Raw genomic sequence first — 14,043 nt, 5'->3', positions numbered from 1 at the left:
TGAGATATATGCTCAAATGTGCTAAGATAGTTTTGAATGTAGAATATTTCCTATTGGGAGGTTTGTGAGAAGGGTTTTTGTTTCTTTCTGTATCCTGTTTGAAGCATTTCATAAACCTATACTGCTGTTTTATGATATGCTTTTCCCTTGCAGTTTTCTCCTGTGTATTGTGTGTTTCCTAACAAGTCACAATTTTCTGTTTGTAGTGATATAATCATGCACTGGGATGCACAGCAGCCAAGCATTACTAGTGTTTCCTCTTTTGCAGAGCTTTGCACATTTTGTGGGTAATGGGGGAGAAAAAAAATATGTTTAATTTTTCAGGAGAACTGAGGAAATTGGTTATGTCATTTGTGGCTGGCTGTGGCTCTAAAAATGGTGGATTCATCAGAAAAATAACCCCCACTGCTGCAGAACCCCTGGTACAAAAGCCTTCTCTTACACAAAAGAAACTTCAAGTAAGTTACTTTCCAAACACCATGACTTGTTGAAAAACTTTCCACTTTCTAATGTAAGTAGGTTCACTGTGTCTCTCCCTGCCCTTCCTACATGAGTCTGTTCAATTTCTATAGATGCCTCTAAGTACAGAAAGATGTTACTGAATGGGACCATTGTTAGGGTCTCTATCTGTGGCTTTACATACTGTCCCAACATACACCAATCTGGATTGTCTTTGAGGTTCCTCTAATGGGTTTATAAACTATAAGACTCTCTTATGGGATATTTGCCGGTGTACTCTACCCTGTGTATATTCAGTGGTTCATACATGCTCTGGAACACTTATATCCAAGGTCTCGGGTTGTATGGTCCTTAAAGGGACACAAAACCAAAACTTTATCTTTCATAATTCAGATAGAGCATGGAAATTTTAAGCAAATTTCTAATTTACTTCTATTATAAATTTGTCTTCATTCTCTTGCTAACTTATTTGAAAAAGCAAGAATGTAAGTATAGGCCCATTTTTGGTTTAGCACCTGGGTAGCGCCCGATGATTGGACTGCACACGTAGCTCCAAGTAGTGCATTGTCATTCCTTCAACAAAGGATACCAAAGAGAAGGAAGAAAATTTGATAATATAAACAGATTGAAAAGATATTTAAAATTGTATGTTCTCTCTGAATCTTGAAAGAAAATGTTGTGGTCTCGTGAAGTAATTCCCTATAGGTGAGATGGTGAACTTATAGGAATAGTTTAGTCAAAATTAAACTTTCATGATTCAGATAGAGCATGACATTTTAAGAAACTTTCTAATTTTACTCGTATTATCAATTTTTCTCTTGGTATCTTTTATTTGAAAAAACAAGAATGTAAGCAAAGTAGCCGGTCCATTTCTAGTTCAGCACCTGGGTAGCACTTTCTACATGGTGTCTAAATGTAGCCACCAATCGGCAAAGCACTACCCAGGTTCTGAACCAAATATTGTCCAGCTTCTAAGCTTGCATTCAAATAAGGATACCAAGAGAACAAAGATAAATTGATAATAGGAGTAAAGAAAAAGTTGCTTAAAATTGCATGCTCTATCTGAATCATGAACATTTTTAATTTTGACTAGACTATCCCTTTAAGCTTTGCAGTGTGTGTGCAGCTGCTTGAGGTTTATGCTAATGTTGCTGGCCCATTCAGTCCTGGAGGCGCTTACTACTTACAGGGATGTCTCCTTACAGAAAATAATGCTCAAACCTGTTAATGGGAGTGCTAACACGGATAAATCCAAGTATTCTAGTTTCCAGATGAGTATTGCCAAATGAGAACCAGGCATACGTGTGTATGCTCTAATCGCTGCACATATTCTCATCTGGAGCAGAATGCAGGTGTTCTAGGAGTGCAACTTTCACTATGCATTTAACCTGTAGTATAATAAACTGTAGTATAATAAAATAATTTAAGAATGCTCTAATAAAATAGTTTTTATTCAGATTTACCTTGTTCTGATATAGACATTTAAAAGGGACATTCTAGGTCAAAAGCAAAACCAAAAAACGTAAAAACAAAAAAACAAGATGCTTTGATTTGTTCAATGTGTTGCAAATGCATGTGTGTGTGTTCCTGTTGCTGACTATGTGCTTATGTTAAGAAGAATGAAGGGGATCCATTATTGTAATCTTAACTGTGTGTTTCAATTTTTTTCTCCCTTAAACTAGAATATTTTAAAGGGATAGGAAAGTCAAAATTAAACTTCTGTGATTGAGCATGTAATTTTAAACGGACATGAAACCCAAAAAAAATCGTTCATGATTCAGAGCATATTATCATAAACAGCTTTCCCATTTACTTCTATCAAATTTGCTTAATTTTTTTATAATCCTTTGTTAAAGGAGTAGCATTGCACTACTGGGAGCTAGCTGATCACATTAGGTGAGCCAATGACAAGTCATATGTGCAGCCACAAGCTAGCACCCAGTAGTGCACTGCTGCTCCTGAGCCTACCTAGGTTTCTCTTTTTCTCCTGTTAAGTGTAGTCAGTCCACGGGTCATCCATTACATATGGAATATATCTCTTCCTAACAGGAAACTGCAAGAGAATTACCCAGCAGAGCTGCTATATAGCTCCTCCCCTCACATATCATACTCAGTCATTCTCTTGCAGCCTAACTAAAAAGGAAGCTGTGAGAGATCTGTGGTGTTTTTTAACTTAGTTTATTTCTACAATCAAAAGTTTGTTATTTTTAAATGGCACCGGAGTGTGCTGTTTATTCTCAGGCAGCATTAGAAGAAGAATCTGCCTGGGTTTTTTTCTATGGTCTTAGCAGACGTAACTAAGATCCACTGGCTGTTTCTCATCTGAGGAGTGAGGTAACTTCAGAGAAGGGGAATAGCATGCAGGGCTCCCCTGCAACAAATGAGGTATGTGCAGTAATTTATTTTCTGAGGAATGGAATTGACTGAGAAAATACTGCTGATACCATTGTAAAGTAAGTTCAGCCTTAAATGCAGTGATAGCGACTGGTATCAGGCTGATGTGTGTGTATGTGTACACTGAATGTATTTTTCTAAGGAATGGAATTGACTCTGAAAATACTGTTAATACTGAAATAATGTATGAGCCTTAACTGCAGTAAAAACGACTGGTAGCAGGCTTATTAATAATAATACATAACTTTCAAATGTATGTTTAAAACGTTTACTGGCTTGTTAATCGTTTTTGTGAGGTACTTGGTGATAAAACTTATTAGGGCATGATTTTTACCACATGGCCATTTTTGTTTTCTGCATAGAAACAGTTTCTGAGCTTCCCCACTGTTGTAATATGAGTGGGAGGGGCCTATTTTAGCGCTTTTTTGCGCAGTAAAAATTCAGTCACAATCTGTCTACTTCATCCTCCATGATCCAGATCGTCTCTAGAGAGCTCAGGGGTCTTCAAAATCCATTTTGAGGGAGGTAATCAGGCACAGCAGTCCTGTGACAGTGTATTTGACTGTGAGAAAAACGTTAATTATATAATTGTTATCCGTTTTTGGGTACTAAGGGGTTAATCATCCATTTGCTGGTGGGTGCAATCCTTTGCTAACTTAATACATTTACTGTGAAAAATTGGTTGCTATTACTATTTTGGTCATTGTTATTTCAACTGTGTCAGTTTTTCTGTGCTTCTTAAAGGCACAGTAACGTTTTTTATATTGCTTGTAAATTAATTTTGAAAAGTATTTCCAAGTTTGCTAGTCTCATTGCTAGTTTGTTTAAACATGTCTGACTCAGATGAATCTCTTTGTTCACTATGTTTAAAGGCCAATGTGGAGCCCAATAGAAATTTGTGTACTAATTGCATTGATGCTACTTTAAATAAAAGTCAATCTTTACATGTAAAGAAATTATCACCAGACGACGAGGGGGAAGTTATGCCGACTAACTCTCCTCACGTGTCAGTACCTTCGCCTCCCGCTCAGGAGGTGCGTGATTTTGTGGCGCCAAGTACATCAGGGAGGCCCTTACAAATCACTTTGCAAGACATGGCTACTGTTATGACAGAAGTATTATCTAAGTTGCCAGAATTAAGAGGCAAGCGCGATAGCTCTGGGTTAAGGATAGAGCGCGCGGATGAGATGAGAGCCATGTCAGATACTGCGTCACAGTTTGCAGAACGTGAGGACGGAGAGCTTCATTCTGTGGGTGACGGATCTGATCCAGGGAGACTGGATTCAGATATTTCCAATTTTAAATTTAAGCTAGAGAACCTCCGCACATTGCTAGGGGAGGTATTAGCGGCTCTGAATGATTGTAACACGGTTGCAATTCCAGAGAAATTATGTAGGTTGGATAGATACTATGCGGTACCGGTGTGTACTGACGTATTTCCTATACCAAAAAGGCTTACAGAGATTATTAGCAAGGAGTGGGATAGACCGGGTGTGCCTTTTACCCCTCCTCCCATATTTAGGAAAATGTTTCCTATTGACGCCACCACACGAGACTTATGGCAGACGGTCCCTAAGGTGGAGGGAGCAGTTTCTACTTTAGCTAAGCGTACCACTATCCCGGTGGAGGATAGTTGTGCCTTTTCAGATCCAATGGATAAAAAATTAGAGGGTTACCTTAAGAAAATGTTTGTTCAACAAGGTTTTATTTTACAGCCCCTCGCATGCATTGCGCCTGTCACTGCTGCGGCAGCATTCTGGTTTGAGTCTCTGGAAGAGGCCATTCGCTCAGCTCCATTGGATGAAATAATCAACAAGCTTAAGACACTTAAGCTAGCTAACGCATTTGTTTCTGATGCCGTTGTGCATTTAACCAAACTTACGGCTAAGAACTCCGGATTCGCCATCCAAGCGCGCAGAGCGCTATGGCTTAAATCCTGGTCAGCTGACGTGACTTCTAAATCTAAATTGCTTAATATTCCTTTCAAAGGGCAGACCTTATTCGGGCCCGGCTTGAAAGAAATTATTGCTGACATTACGGGAGGTAAGGGCCATGCTCTACCTCAGGACAGGGCCAAATCAAAGGCCAAACAGTCTAATTTTCGTGCCTTTCGTAACTTCAAGGCAGGAGCAGCTTCAACTTCCTCCGCTCCAAAACAGGAAGGAGCTGCTGCTCGTTACAGACAGGGCTGGAAAGTTAACCAGTCCTGGAACTGGGGCAAGCAGGCCAAGAAACCTGCTGCTGCCCCCAAAACAGCATGAAGAGAGGGCCCCCTATCCGGAAACGGATCTAGTGGGGGACAGACTTTCTCTCTTCGCCCAGGCTTGGGCAAGAGATGTCCAGGATCCCTGGGCGTTGGAGATCATATCTCAGGGATATCTCCTGGACTTCAAAACTTCTCCTCCACGGGGGAGATTTCATCTTTCAAGGTTATCAGCAAACCAAATAAAGAAAGAGGCGTTTCTACGCTGTGTACAAGACCTCTTACTAATGGGGGTAACACGGGCAGGGATTCTATTCAAACCTATTTGTGGTTCCCAAGAAAGAGGGAACCTTCAGGCCAATCTTGGACTTAAAAATCCTAAACAAATTTCTAAGAGTTCCATCATTCAAAATGGAAACTATTCGAACCATCCTTCCCATGATCCAAGAGGGTCAGTACATGACCACAGTGGATCTAAAGGATGCCTAGCTTCACATACCGATTCACAAGGACCATTACTGGTATCTGAGATTTGCCTTCCTAGACAGGCATTAACAGTTTGTAGCTCTTCCCTTCGGATTAGCTACGGCTCCAAGAATCTTTACAAAAATTCTAGGATCACTTCTGGCGGTACTAAGACCGCGAGGCATAGCGGTGACTCCGTACCTAGACGACATTCTGATACAAGCGTCAAGTTTTCAAACTGCCAAGTCTCATACAGAGATAGTTCTGGCATTTCTGAGGTCGCATGGGTGGAAGGTGAACGTGGAAAAGAGTTCTCTATTTCCACTTACAAGAGTTCCCTTTCTAGGGACTCTTATAGATTCTGTAGAGTTGAAAATTTACCTGACAGAGGCCAGGTTATTAAAACTTCTAAATGCTTGCCGTGCCCTTCACTCCATTCCACACCCGTCAGTAGCTCAGTGCATGGAAGTAATCGGCTTAATGGTAGCGGCAATGGACATAGTACCATTTGCGTGCCTGCATCTCAGACCGCTGCAATTGTGCATGCTAAGTCAGTGGAACGGGGATTACTCAGATTTGTCCTCCCTACTAAATCTGGATCAAGAGACCAGAGATTCTCTTCTATGGTGGCAGGCCAGATTGGACGATTGTAACAACAGACGCCAGCCTTCTAGGCTGGGGAGCAGTCTGGAATTCCCTGAAAGCTCAGGGATTATGGACTCAGGAGGAGAAACTCCTCCCAATAAATATTCTGGAGTTAAGAGCAATATTCAATGCTATCCTAGCTTGGCCTCAGTTAGCAACTCTGAGGTTCATCAGATTTCAGTCGGACAACATCACGACTGTGGCTTACATCAACCATCAAGGGGGAACCAGAAGTTCCCTAGCGATGTTGGAAGTCTCAAAGATAATTCGCTGGGCAGAGTCTCACTCTTGCCACCTGTCAGCGATCTACATCCCAGGCGTGGAGAACTGGGAGGCGGATTTTCTAAGTCGCCAGACTTTTCATCCGGGGGAGTGGGAGCTTCATCCGGAGGTCTTTGCTCAACTGATTCGTCGTTGGGGCAAACCAGATCTGGATCTCATGGCGTCTCGTCAGAACGCCAAGCTTCCTTGTTACGGATCCAGGTCCAGGGACCCGGGAGCGGTGCTGATAGATGCTCTGACAGCCCCTTGGGTCTTCAACATGGCTTATGTGTTTCCACCATTCCCGATGCTTCCTCGTTTGATTGCCAATATCAAACAGGAGAGAGCTTCGGTGATTCTGATAGCGCCTGCGTGGCCACGCAGGACCTGGTATGCAGACCTAGTGGACATGTCGTCCTGTCCACCGTGGTCTCTGCCTCTGAGACAGGACCTTCTAATTCAGGGTCCTTTCAAACATCCAAATCTAATTTCTCTGAGGCTGACTGCATGGAGATTGAACGCTTGATTCTATCAAAGCGTGGCTTCTCGGAGTCGGTTATTGATACCTTAATACAGGCTAGGAAGCCTGTTACCAGAAAAATTTACCATAAGATATGGCGTAAATATTTACATTGGTGCGAATCCAAGAGTTACTCATGGAGTAAGGTTAGGATTCCTAGGATATTGTCCTTTCTACAAGAGGGTTTAGAAAAGGGCTTATCTACTAGTTCGTTAAAGGGACAGATTTCTGCTCTGTCTATTCTTCTACACAAACGTCTGGCTGAAGTTCCAGACGTTCAGGCTTTCTGTCAGGCTTTAACTAGGATTAAGCCTGTGTTTAAGTCTGTTGCTCCGCCGTGGAGCTTAAACTTAGTTCTTAATGTTCTTCAAGGCGTTCCATTTGAACCCCTTCATTCCATTGATATCAAGCTGTTATCTTGGAAAGTTCTGTTTTTGATGGCTATTTCCTCGGCTCGAAGAGTCTGAGTTATCTGCCTTACATTGTGATTCTCCTTATCTGATTTTTCATTCAGACAAGGTAGTCCTGCGTACTAAACCTGGGTTCTTACCTAAGGTAGTTACTAACAGGAATATCAATCAAGAGATTGTTGTTCCATCTCTGTGCCCTAACCCTTCTTCAAAGAAGGAACGACTTTTGCATAATCTGGACGTAGTCCGTGCCCTGAAATTCTATTTGCAGGCAACTAAGGATTTTCGTCAAACTTCTTCCCTGTTTGTCGTTTACTCTGGACAGAGAGGTCAAAAGGCTTCGGCTACCTCTCTCTCTTTTTGGCTGCGTAGCATAATACGTTTAGCCTATGAGACTGCTGGACAGCAGCCTCCTGAAAGGATTACAGCTCATTCTACTAGAGCTGTGGCTTCCACCTGGGCCTTTAAAAATGAGGCCTCTGTTGAACAGATTTGCAAGGCTGCGACTTGGTCTTCGCTTCACACTTTTTGAAAATTTTACAAATTTGACACTTTTGCTTCGTCGGAGGCTATTTTTGGGAGAAAGGTACTTCAGGCAGTGGTTCCTTCTGTTTAATGTTCCTGCCTTGTCCCTCCCTTCATCCGTGTACTTTAGCTTTGGTATTGGTATTCCATAAGTAATGGATGACCCGTGGACTGACTACACTTAACAGGAGAAAACATAATTTATGCTTACCTGATAAATTCCTTTCTCCTGTAGTGTAGTCAGTCCACGGCCCGCCCTGTTTTTACGGCAGGTCTAAATTTTAATTAAACTCCAGTCACCACTGTACCCTATGGTTCCTCCTTTCTCGTCTGCTTTGGTCGAATGACTGAGTATGATATGTGAGGGGAGGAGCTATATAGCAGCTCTGCTGGGTAATTCTCTTGCAGTTTCCTGTTAGGAAGAGATATATTCCATAAGTAATGGATGACCCGTGGACTGACTACACTACAGGAGAAAGGAATTTATCAGGTAAGCATAAATTATGTTTTTTTTTTTTTTTTTTGCAACAAATAACGAGAGCAATGCAAATTAGATAACACTGGTAAGGTAAGTCCCTTTAAGACTTAATTTCACTTCTATTGTCAAATTCACTTTGTTGAAAAGAATATTTACATATACTCATCAACAGCAGTGTACTACTATGAGCTAGCTGTTAAGTCTTGGCTACACACATTTGTCTCTGACAAACCAGATGATGTTAGCTCTCAGTAGTGCATTCCTGCACTGAAGCTGACTTTAACACATGATTATACGCAAGCAAAAATGTTATAATAAAACACATTAGAGCATTTTTCTTTGTGCACGTTCATTTACCTTCACTATAAGTTGCACATAACATTAGGGTTAGATGTATGGGTTTGATTCAGACGATATCTAATGGAGACGAGTAATCTCATGCTACAGATTGACTAAAGTTCAAGTGTTGGGAAAACGTAGTGACACAGCTCCATAGGACGACAAATTGAGGAGAACTGGCCCAGGATACATACTGCACTTTGTGATGATTTTCTTTGTTGTAAGCTGCAGTGTAAGATAAACACCTGGTTTACAGAAAAGGTTACAACTTGTTGTATCTGGAAGTGGTTGTAAGGATGGTCTGCGCTCCCCTGTGACAACCACTCGGTTAGTGTAACAATATTGTGATGCACAAGCTTCCACATCAAAACCAGTTTATTTAAAAGGACACAAAAACCCAACATTTTTCTTTTGACATTGTTGTTTAACATTCTATGTTCTATCTGAATCATGAAAGAAAAAGTTTGGGTTTCACGTGTCTTTAATAACTTTAGCAACCCTTCTAATTTATGTATTTGCTTTTTTGGTAAATGGCCTTCTACTTATTATTTTGATGATGTTAACGTAAACATTTAATTTAGACCTCAAAAAAACACTGCATGCCCTCTGAGTAGTACATTTAATTCATAGAGGTCCAAAAGTGGCTTCAGCTATCTTTGAGGGAAAAGAGGGCGATTTTGAGCTTGCTCTCCAACTTTTATTCGTTTGATGTATATTTCAACTTGAGAACACTATGTGAATTTTGAAAAGAGATTTATCTCTAAATATGTTCTTTTGTATATGTCCACAATACCTGTCTTATCATATGCTATGTATCCTGTCCCTGTTGGGGCAAACTGTTTTTGTGTATTTGTAAATGTAAATTCCCTCAATAAAAAAAAATATTTAAAAAAAAAAAACACTGCATCAAATTCCCGCACGTTTTATGTGTGTTTAAATGGTGAAAATAATTTGTCACTTCTACATTTTTCTAAAATTGAAAAATAAATATTTCAAAGACATACAGAATTACCTCATACATATCCCGTTCTTAACTCTCATCTGTGTCCACAGGCAGAGCTTGAACAAGCTTTCTTTCACAACCAGCCTCCTTCACTTCGTAGAACTGTAGAATTTGTGGCAGAGCGAATTGGATCCAACTGTGTCAAAAATATCAAGTGAGTGGTTTAGTGAGGCTAGTTTTTTCCTGTCATAGTGGCACTTACTGAAAGATGTGTTGTCTGCTTTTTCCCTGCTTTAGAGTACATTTATTTTATTACTTGGAAATAATGGAAAATGGAAATGTATTTTTCTAGTAAGCATTTTGGAAGTTATAGTAGTTTTATTTCAATTCAGTATATGCTTGTAATTTGTTTTACATGTGCAGTGGTGTGTTTAGGATTTTGTGAAGCCATAGATTTAGAGAAATGTGTTTTAACCATACCCCACTCCCATCACATTTGGCTGTTTAATGATATATCCCAATTGGAGGCCAGAAACACACATAACAATAAAATCAATTTGCTCTGCATGATAACACTTTTATAAGGTGTTTCCCCTTTATTCTCTTTTTACTTCCAGCTATTGATGATTTGTCTCATTAGAATGCCTCCGGTCCTACTGCTTTTTTACACCAGATTAAATTCCTAATTATTTCCTTCCCCGATCCCTTAATTTGCCATTTTTCCCACTATGTACCTATGCAGTGCAGTCCTCTTGTTCTATTGTAATACCTTAATCTGTGACCCCTCCCATCCAAGTATAACATTCTGCTTCATCTTTTTAAAATATGAGCTTGAAACTTCTCTTCAGTGATTTAATTAGAAAACTATTTTCTCCCATGTGTCCGTTTGCTGATTAGTGTTATTCTTTGGTTAAACGAATGTGAATGGTGTCAATAGGCCAGTGAGTTCCTACTCAATTTCCCTTCTGCTCAGTCGTTTATGCATCCTGTGACCATTTTTCTCTACCATTTTAACAGAGAAATCAAAAGTGGATTTTTTTTTTAATTTCTTTTTATTAAGAGACATGGAATAAATGTAATATACAGTAATACAATTAATTCCCCCATAAAGGTCTATAATACATCGATGTGATTCGCAGATCACAGGAGCAACGTAAGAAAAAGTATATGACGTAAAGATACACAAATTACACCTGTGAGAGCACACCAATACCAGATGTCCTCTGCATGAGTCTTCTGAAATTAAGCCTGAATTCATATAGATAAATTCTGTCTACATATACACCATTAGGAATAGGTATAGTAAGTCGATTCTAGGCCATGGGGAAAAAACCATTGTGTCTCAATTTTATAACATAAAACAAACAAACAAAATAACACAGAACAAACAGAACAACAAAAACCTGTTCAAAGTGCGAGTCTCGTATATGCTGTTGGCAGTTTTGCAGAAATGGGGCTGGATTAGAATATGCTGCTATCAAAGGATAAAATGTTATCCCACTTAGACAGTGAGGAGAAGTGGGACCACTGAGCATAACCAGCTTGTATGTGTAAGATGAACATGTTGAGGGTATCAACAGAATGAGGAGACTTGAAAGGAAAATCAAGTCAATAACAGTGTAAACCCACCAAAATAACGAGATATGGGATGTTTAGATATGACCCATACATGTCTCCCATTGTTAAGTAAATCTAATGGATTGACCTAAAACTAAGTAAAAGTAAGAATAAACAAAGGCAAAGCAAATAATAATAATTTTCCCTGTATCCCAAATATTACCACACTATACAGAATCTGTCGGCGTATGCTGTCTTCAAACCGTAGGCTAATGTCAGAGGCAGTGCTCATAAGCCGGTGTAAAAAGGCATCTGGTCGCAACAGGGGAAAGCATGAGCTCAACGGGATCCATCTTCTGAAAATGTGTGCTACAAATGGCACCAATCTATTTATATTGTGTAGCATTTAAGCGTGTTAAAGCAGCACACAGGATTACAATGGTGATTAGTTATTATCGATAGTTCATTATTATAACAGATATAAACATTAGCTAACTCACCATGCCTTAAAGTACAAGTAAGTTAGGAAAAGACTGCACAAACAACTTAGCCAACCCCTATGCGGATTATGCGCAAGCAGAGCTCAGGAAAGCTTGGCATTTTTTTAAATAGAAATGTGTGATGTGCAAGCCTAACCTGGGTATAGACATATCAGTAACATTAATTTGTGCAGGGGTAAATACAACACAAAAGTGACTCAATTGACTTGTAGGGCCGGTTGCTGTCACGCACCAATATGTCTAGAGAAAGCAACCACTCACTATGGAAAGGTAGCAACTATTCACGCATATGAGAGTCAAGAAAGCTGTTCAGGCTTAGCGGGCCATCAATCAGTCGAGTGCAGTCTCGGAAGCAATGGGACAAAGTCCATAACTGATGTTACACACAAGTTTCGCCATTGACAGTTGAGTAACGATAAGCAAGGATCCGTGAACTGAAGGGGTTCTATACACAAAGCCGTATTCTGTTTGACTTCCATAGTCTTAGTAGCGCTATTTGAGGTATGGCTCTGTGGGTAGTAAGCAAATTGATGCCGATAGTGCAGTCCCCAGTGTACTCTTGAGGAGTTAAACACTGTTGTGCCTCCACATTTTTCAATTCCGGCTTAATCAGGGTAGGAGACGGACCTCACTTCCTTCCCGCAAAGTGGTCATCCATGATCCTCACTCCATTACCTTCAAGAACACCCTTAAAGGTTTTGCCCATTGGCGAAGAGTAATATTGTACGGTTTTGATTCTCAGCCCGGGGTCCTGCATATAGTACTGGGGGGTATTCTTTGATTTAGCTGTGGTGGGGTTGTCAGCTTGGAGACCTTCAGTAGAAGCTATCTCAGAGATGCCAATACATAGGAGATCTTGATGTTTACCGCTGATCTTTGTCAAGTAATCAGCTTTGTACAGACCGGGTAGACTGTGTCGGCTCCACAACTTCTAAGCTAGATACTGGTCCCCTATTGGTCCAAGTGTCTTGTAATATGCTTTCCAGTGATAATAGTAAGTTATCAAACAATGGTAAGAGAATCACAGTAATGCCAGTGGTAATGTGCGTCATCTTGTCTTTATGATGCGCTGCAGAGTAAATGCCTAACGATATAGCCACGATTATGCTAAAAATTAGAGATTTTACTTGGAGCTCTATAAAGCAGTGGCCATGTTAACACGCCGCCAACCTGAAGTCCAGATTTATTTTTTAAATGTATTTATTATAATAAAATGACTTCACACCTCATACATTTATCACTACTTGAGGTACATTTAATTGCTTCTAAAAAGTATGGGAGTTGATTAGCTGTATGCAAATAACTATCCTCTATAAATAACTCTGATTGTTAAACAGAACACAGGCATACTTTAACTTAGGACTTTATTTCATAGGTTTTGTCTTACTGTTTAATATTCTAAGATAATGGAGTAAGTTTTTAATTTCTTGCATTCTATTACTTATAGGGCTACTCTAGTTGCAGAACTTGTGAAAAGAGCAGAAGCCATCATGGAAGACAAAATAACAGAAGACCAGTCCAGCAACAACAAGCTGTTGGACAATTTGTGCTCTGAGTTGTGTGAGGAAGGCAAGCAGGCTGTGCAGACAGGCAGAGTGTAAGTCTTTTATAAAGATACTAGTCCTAAAGCCCGTTTACACGGGCCATTTTTTGCAGTACAGCGGTTCCACCTCTTGCTCTCTCCCCCCCCCCCTCTCTTTTGTGCTCTCTCCCCCCTCTCTTTCTCTTGTAAGGTGTATCCAGTCCACGGATCATCCATTACTTGTTGGATATTCTCCTTCCCAACAGGAAGCTGCAAGAGGATTACCCACAGCAGAACTGTCTATATAGCTCCTCCTCTAACTGCCACTCCCAGTCATTCTCTTGCAGCTAGAGAGATGTGGTGAATTTATTTAGTTTATCTTCAATCAAAAGTTTGTTATTTTCAAATGGTACCGGAGTTGTACTATTTTAGCCTCAGGCGGAAAGTTGAAGAAGAGTCTGCCTGTGGTCTTTGATGATCTTAGCAGGTTGTAACTAAGATCCATTGCTGTTCTCACACATAACTGAAGAGAGAGGTAACTTCAGCTGGGGGAATGGCGTGCAGGGTCTCCTGCTATGAGGTATGTGCAGTTTAAATTTTTCTAGAGAAATGAATATGCTAGAAAATGCTGTTAATACCGGATTTATTTAAGGTAAGCCTGATTACAGTGATTTAATAACGACTAGTATCATGCTTGCTGTAAAGGGTAATATTCTTCTTACTTTCTCACATTACTGAAAAATAAAATGTTTGCTGGAAGTGTTTAAACGTTTTTTTTATACATATTGGTGATAAAACTTTATTGGGGCCCAGTTTTTTCCA

The 14,043-nt window shown here is 40.1% G+C and overlaps 1 protein-coding gene across 1 annotated transcript in view; it reads left to right on the top strand.

Annotated features, from left to right (window-relative positions):
- Positions 1-14,043, top strand: part of CDAN1 (codanin 1) — a 380,174-nt gene that overhangs the window by 131,826 nt on the left and 234,305 nt on the right. The window contains exons 18-20 of the mRNA XM_053711416.1: positions 325-458; positions 9,753-9,856; positions 13,147-13,296. Coding sequence (XP_053567391.1) covers positions 325-458; positions 9,753-9,856; positions 13,147-13,296 — 388 coding nt within the window. The remainder of the gene's footprint in view (positions 1-324; positions 459-9,752; positions 9,857-13,146; positions 13,297-14,043) is intronic.

This window comes from Bombina bombina, chromosome 1, assembly GCF_027579735.1.
Source record: "Bombina bombina isolate aBomBom1 chromosome 1, aBomBom1.pri, whole genome shotgun sequence".
Lineage (NCBI taxonomy): Eukaryota > Metazoa > Chordata > Amphibia > Anura > Bombinatoridae > Bombina > Bombina bombina.
This window is presented reverse-complemented; position numbering and strand designations above follow the sequence as displayed.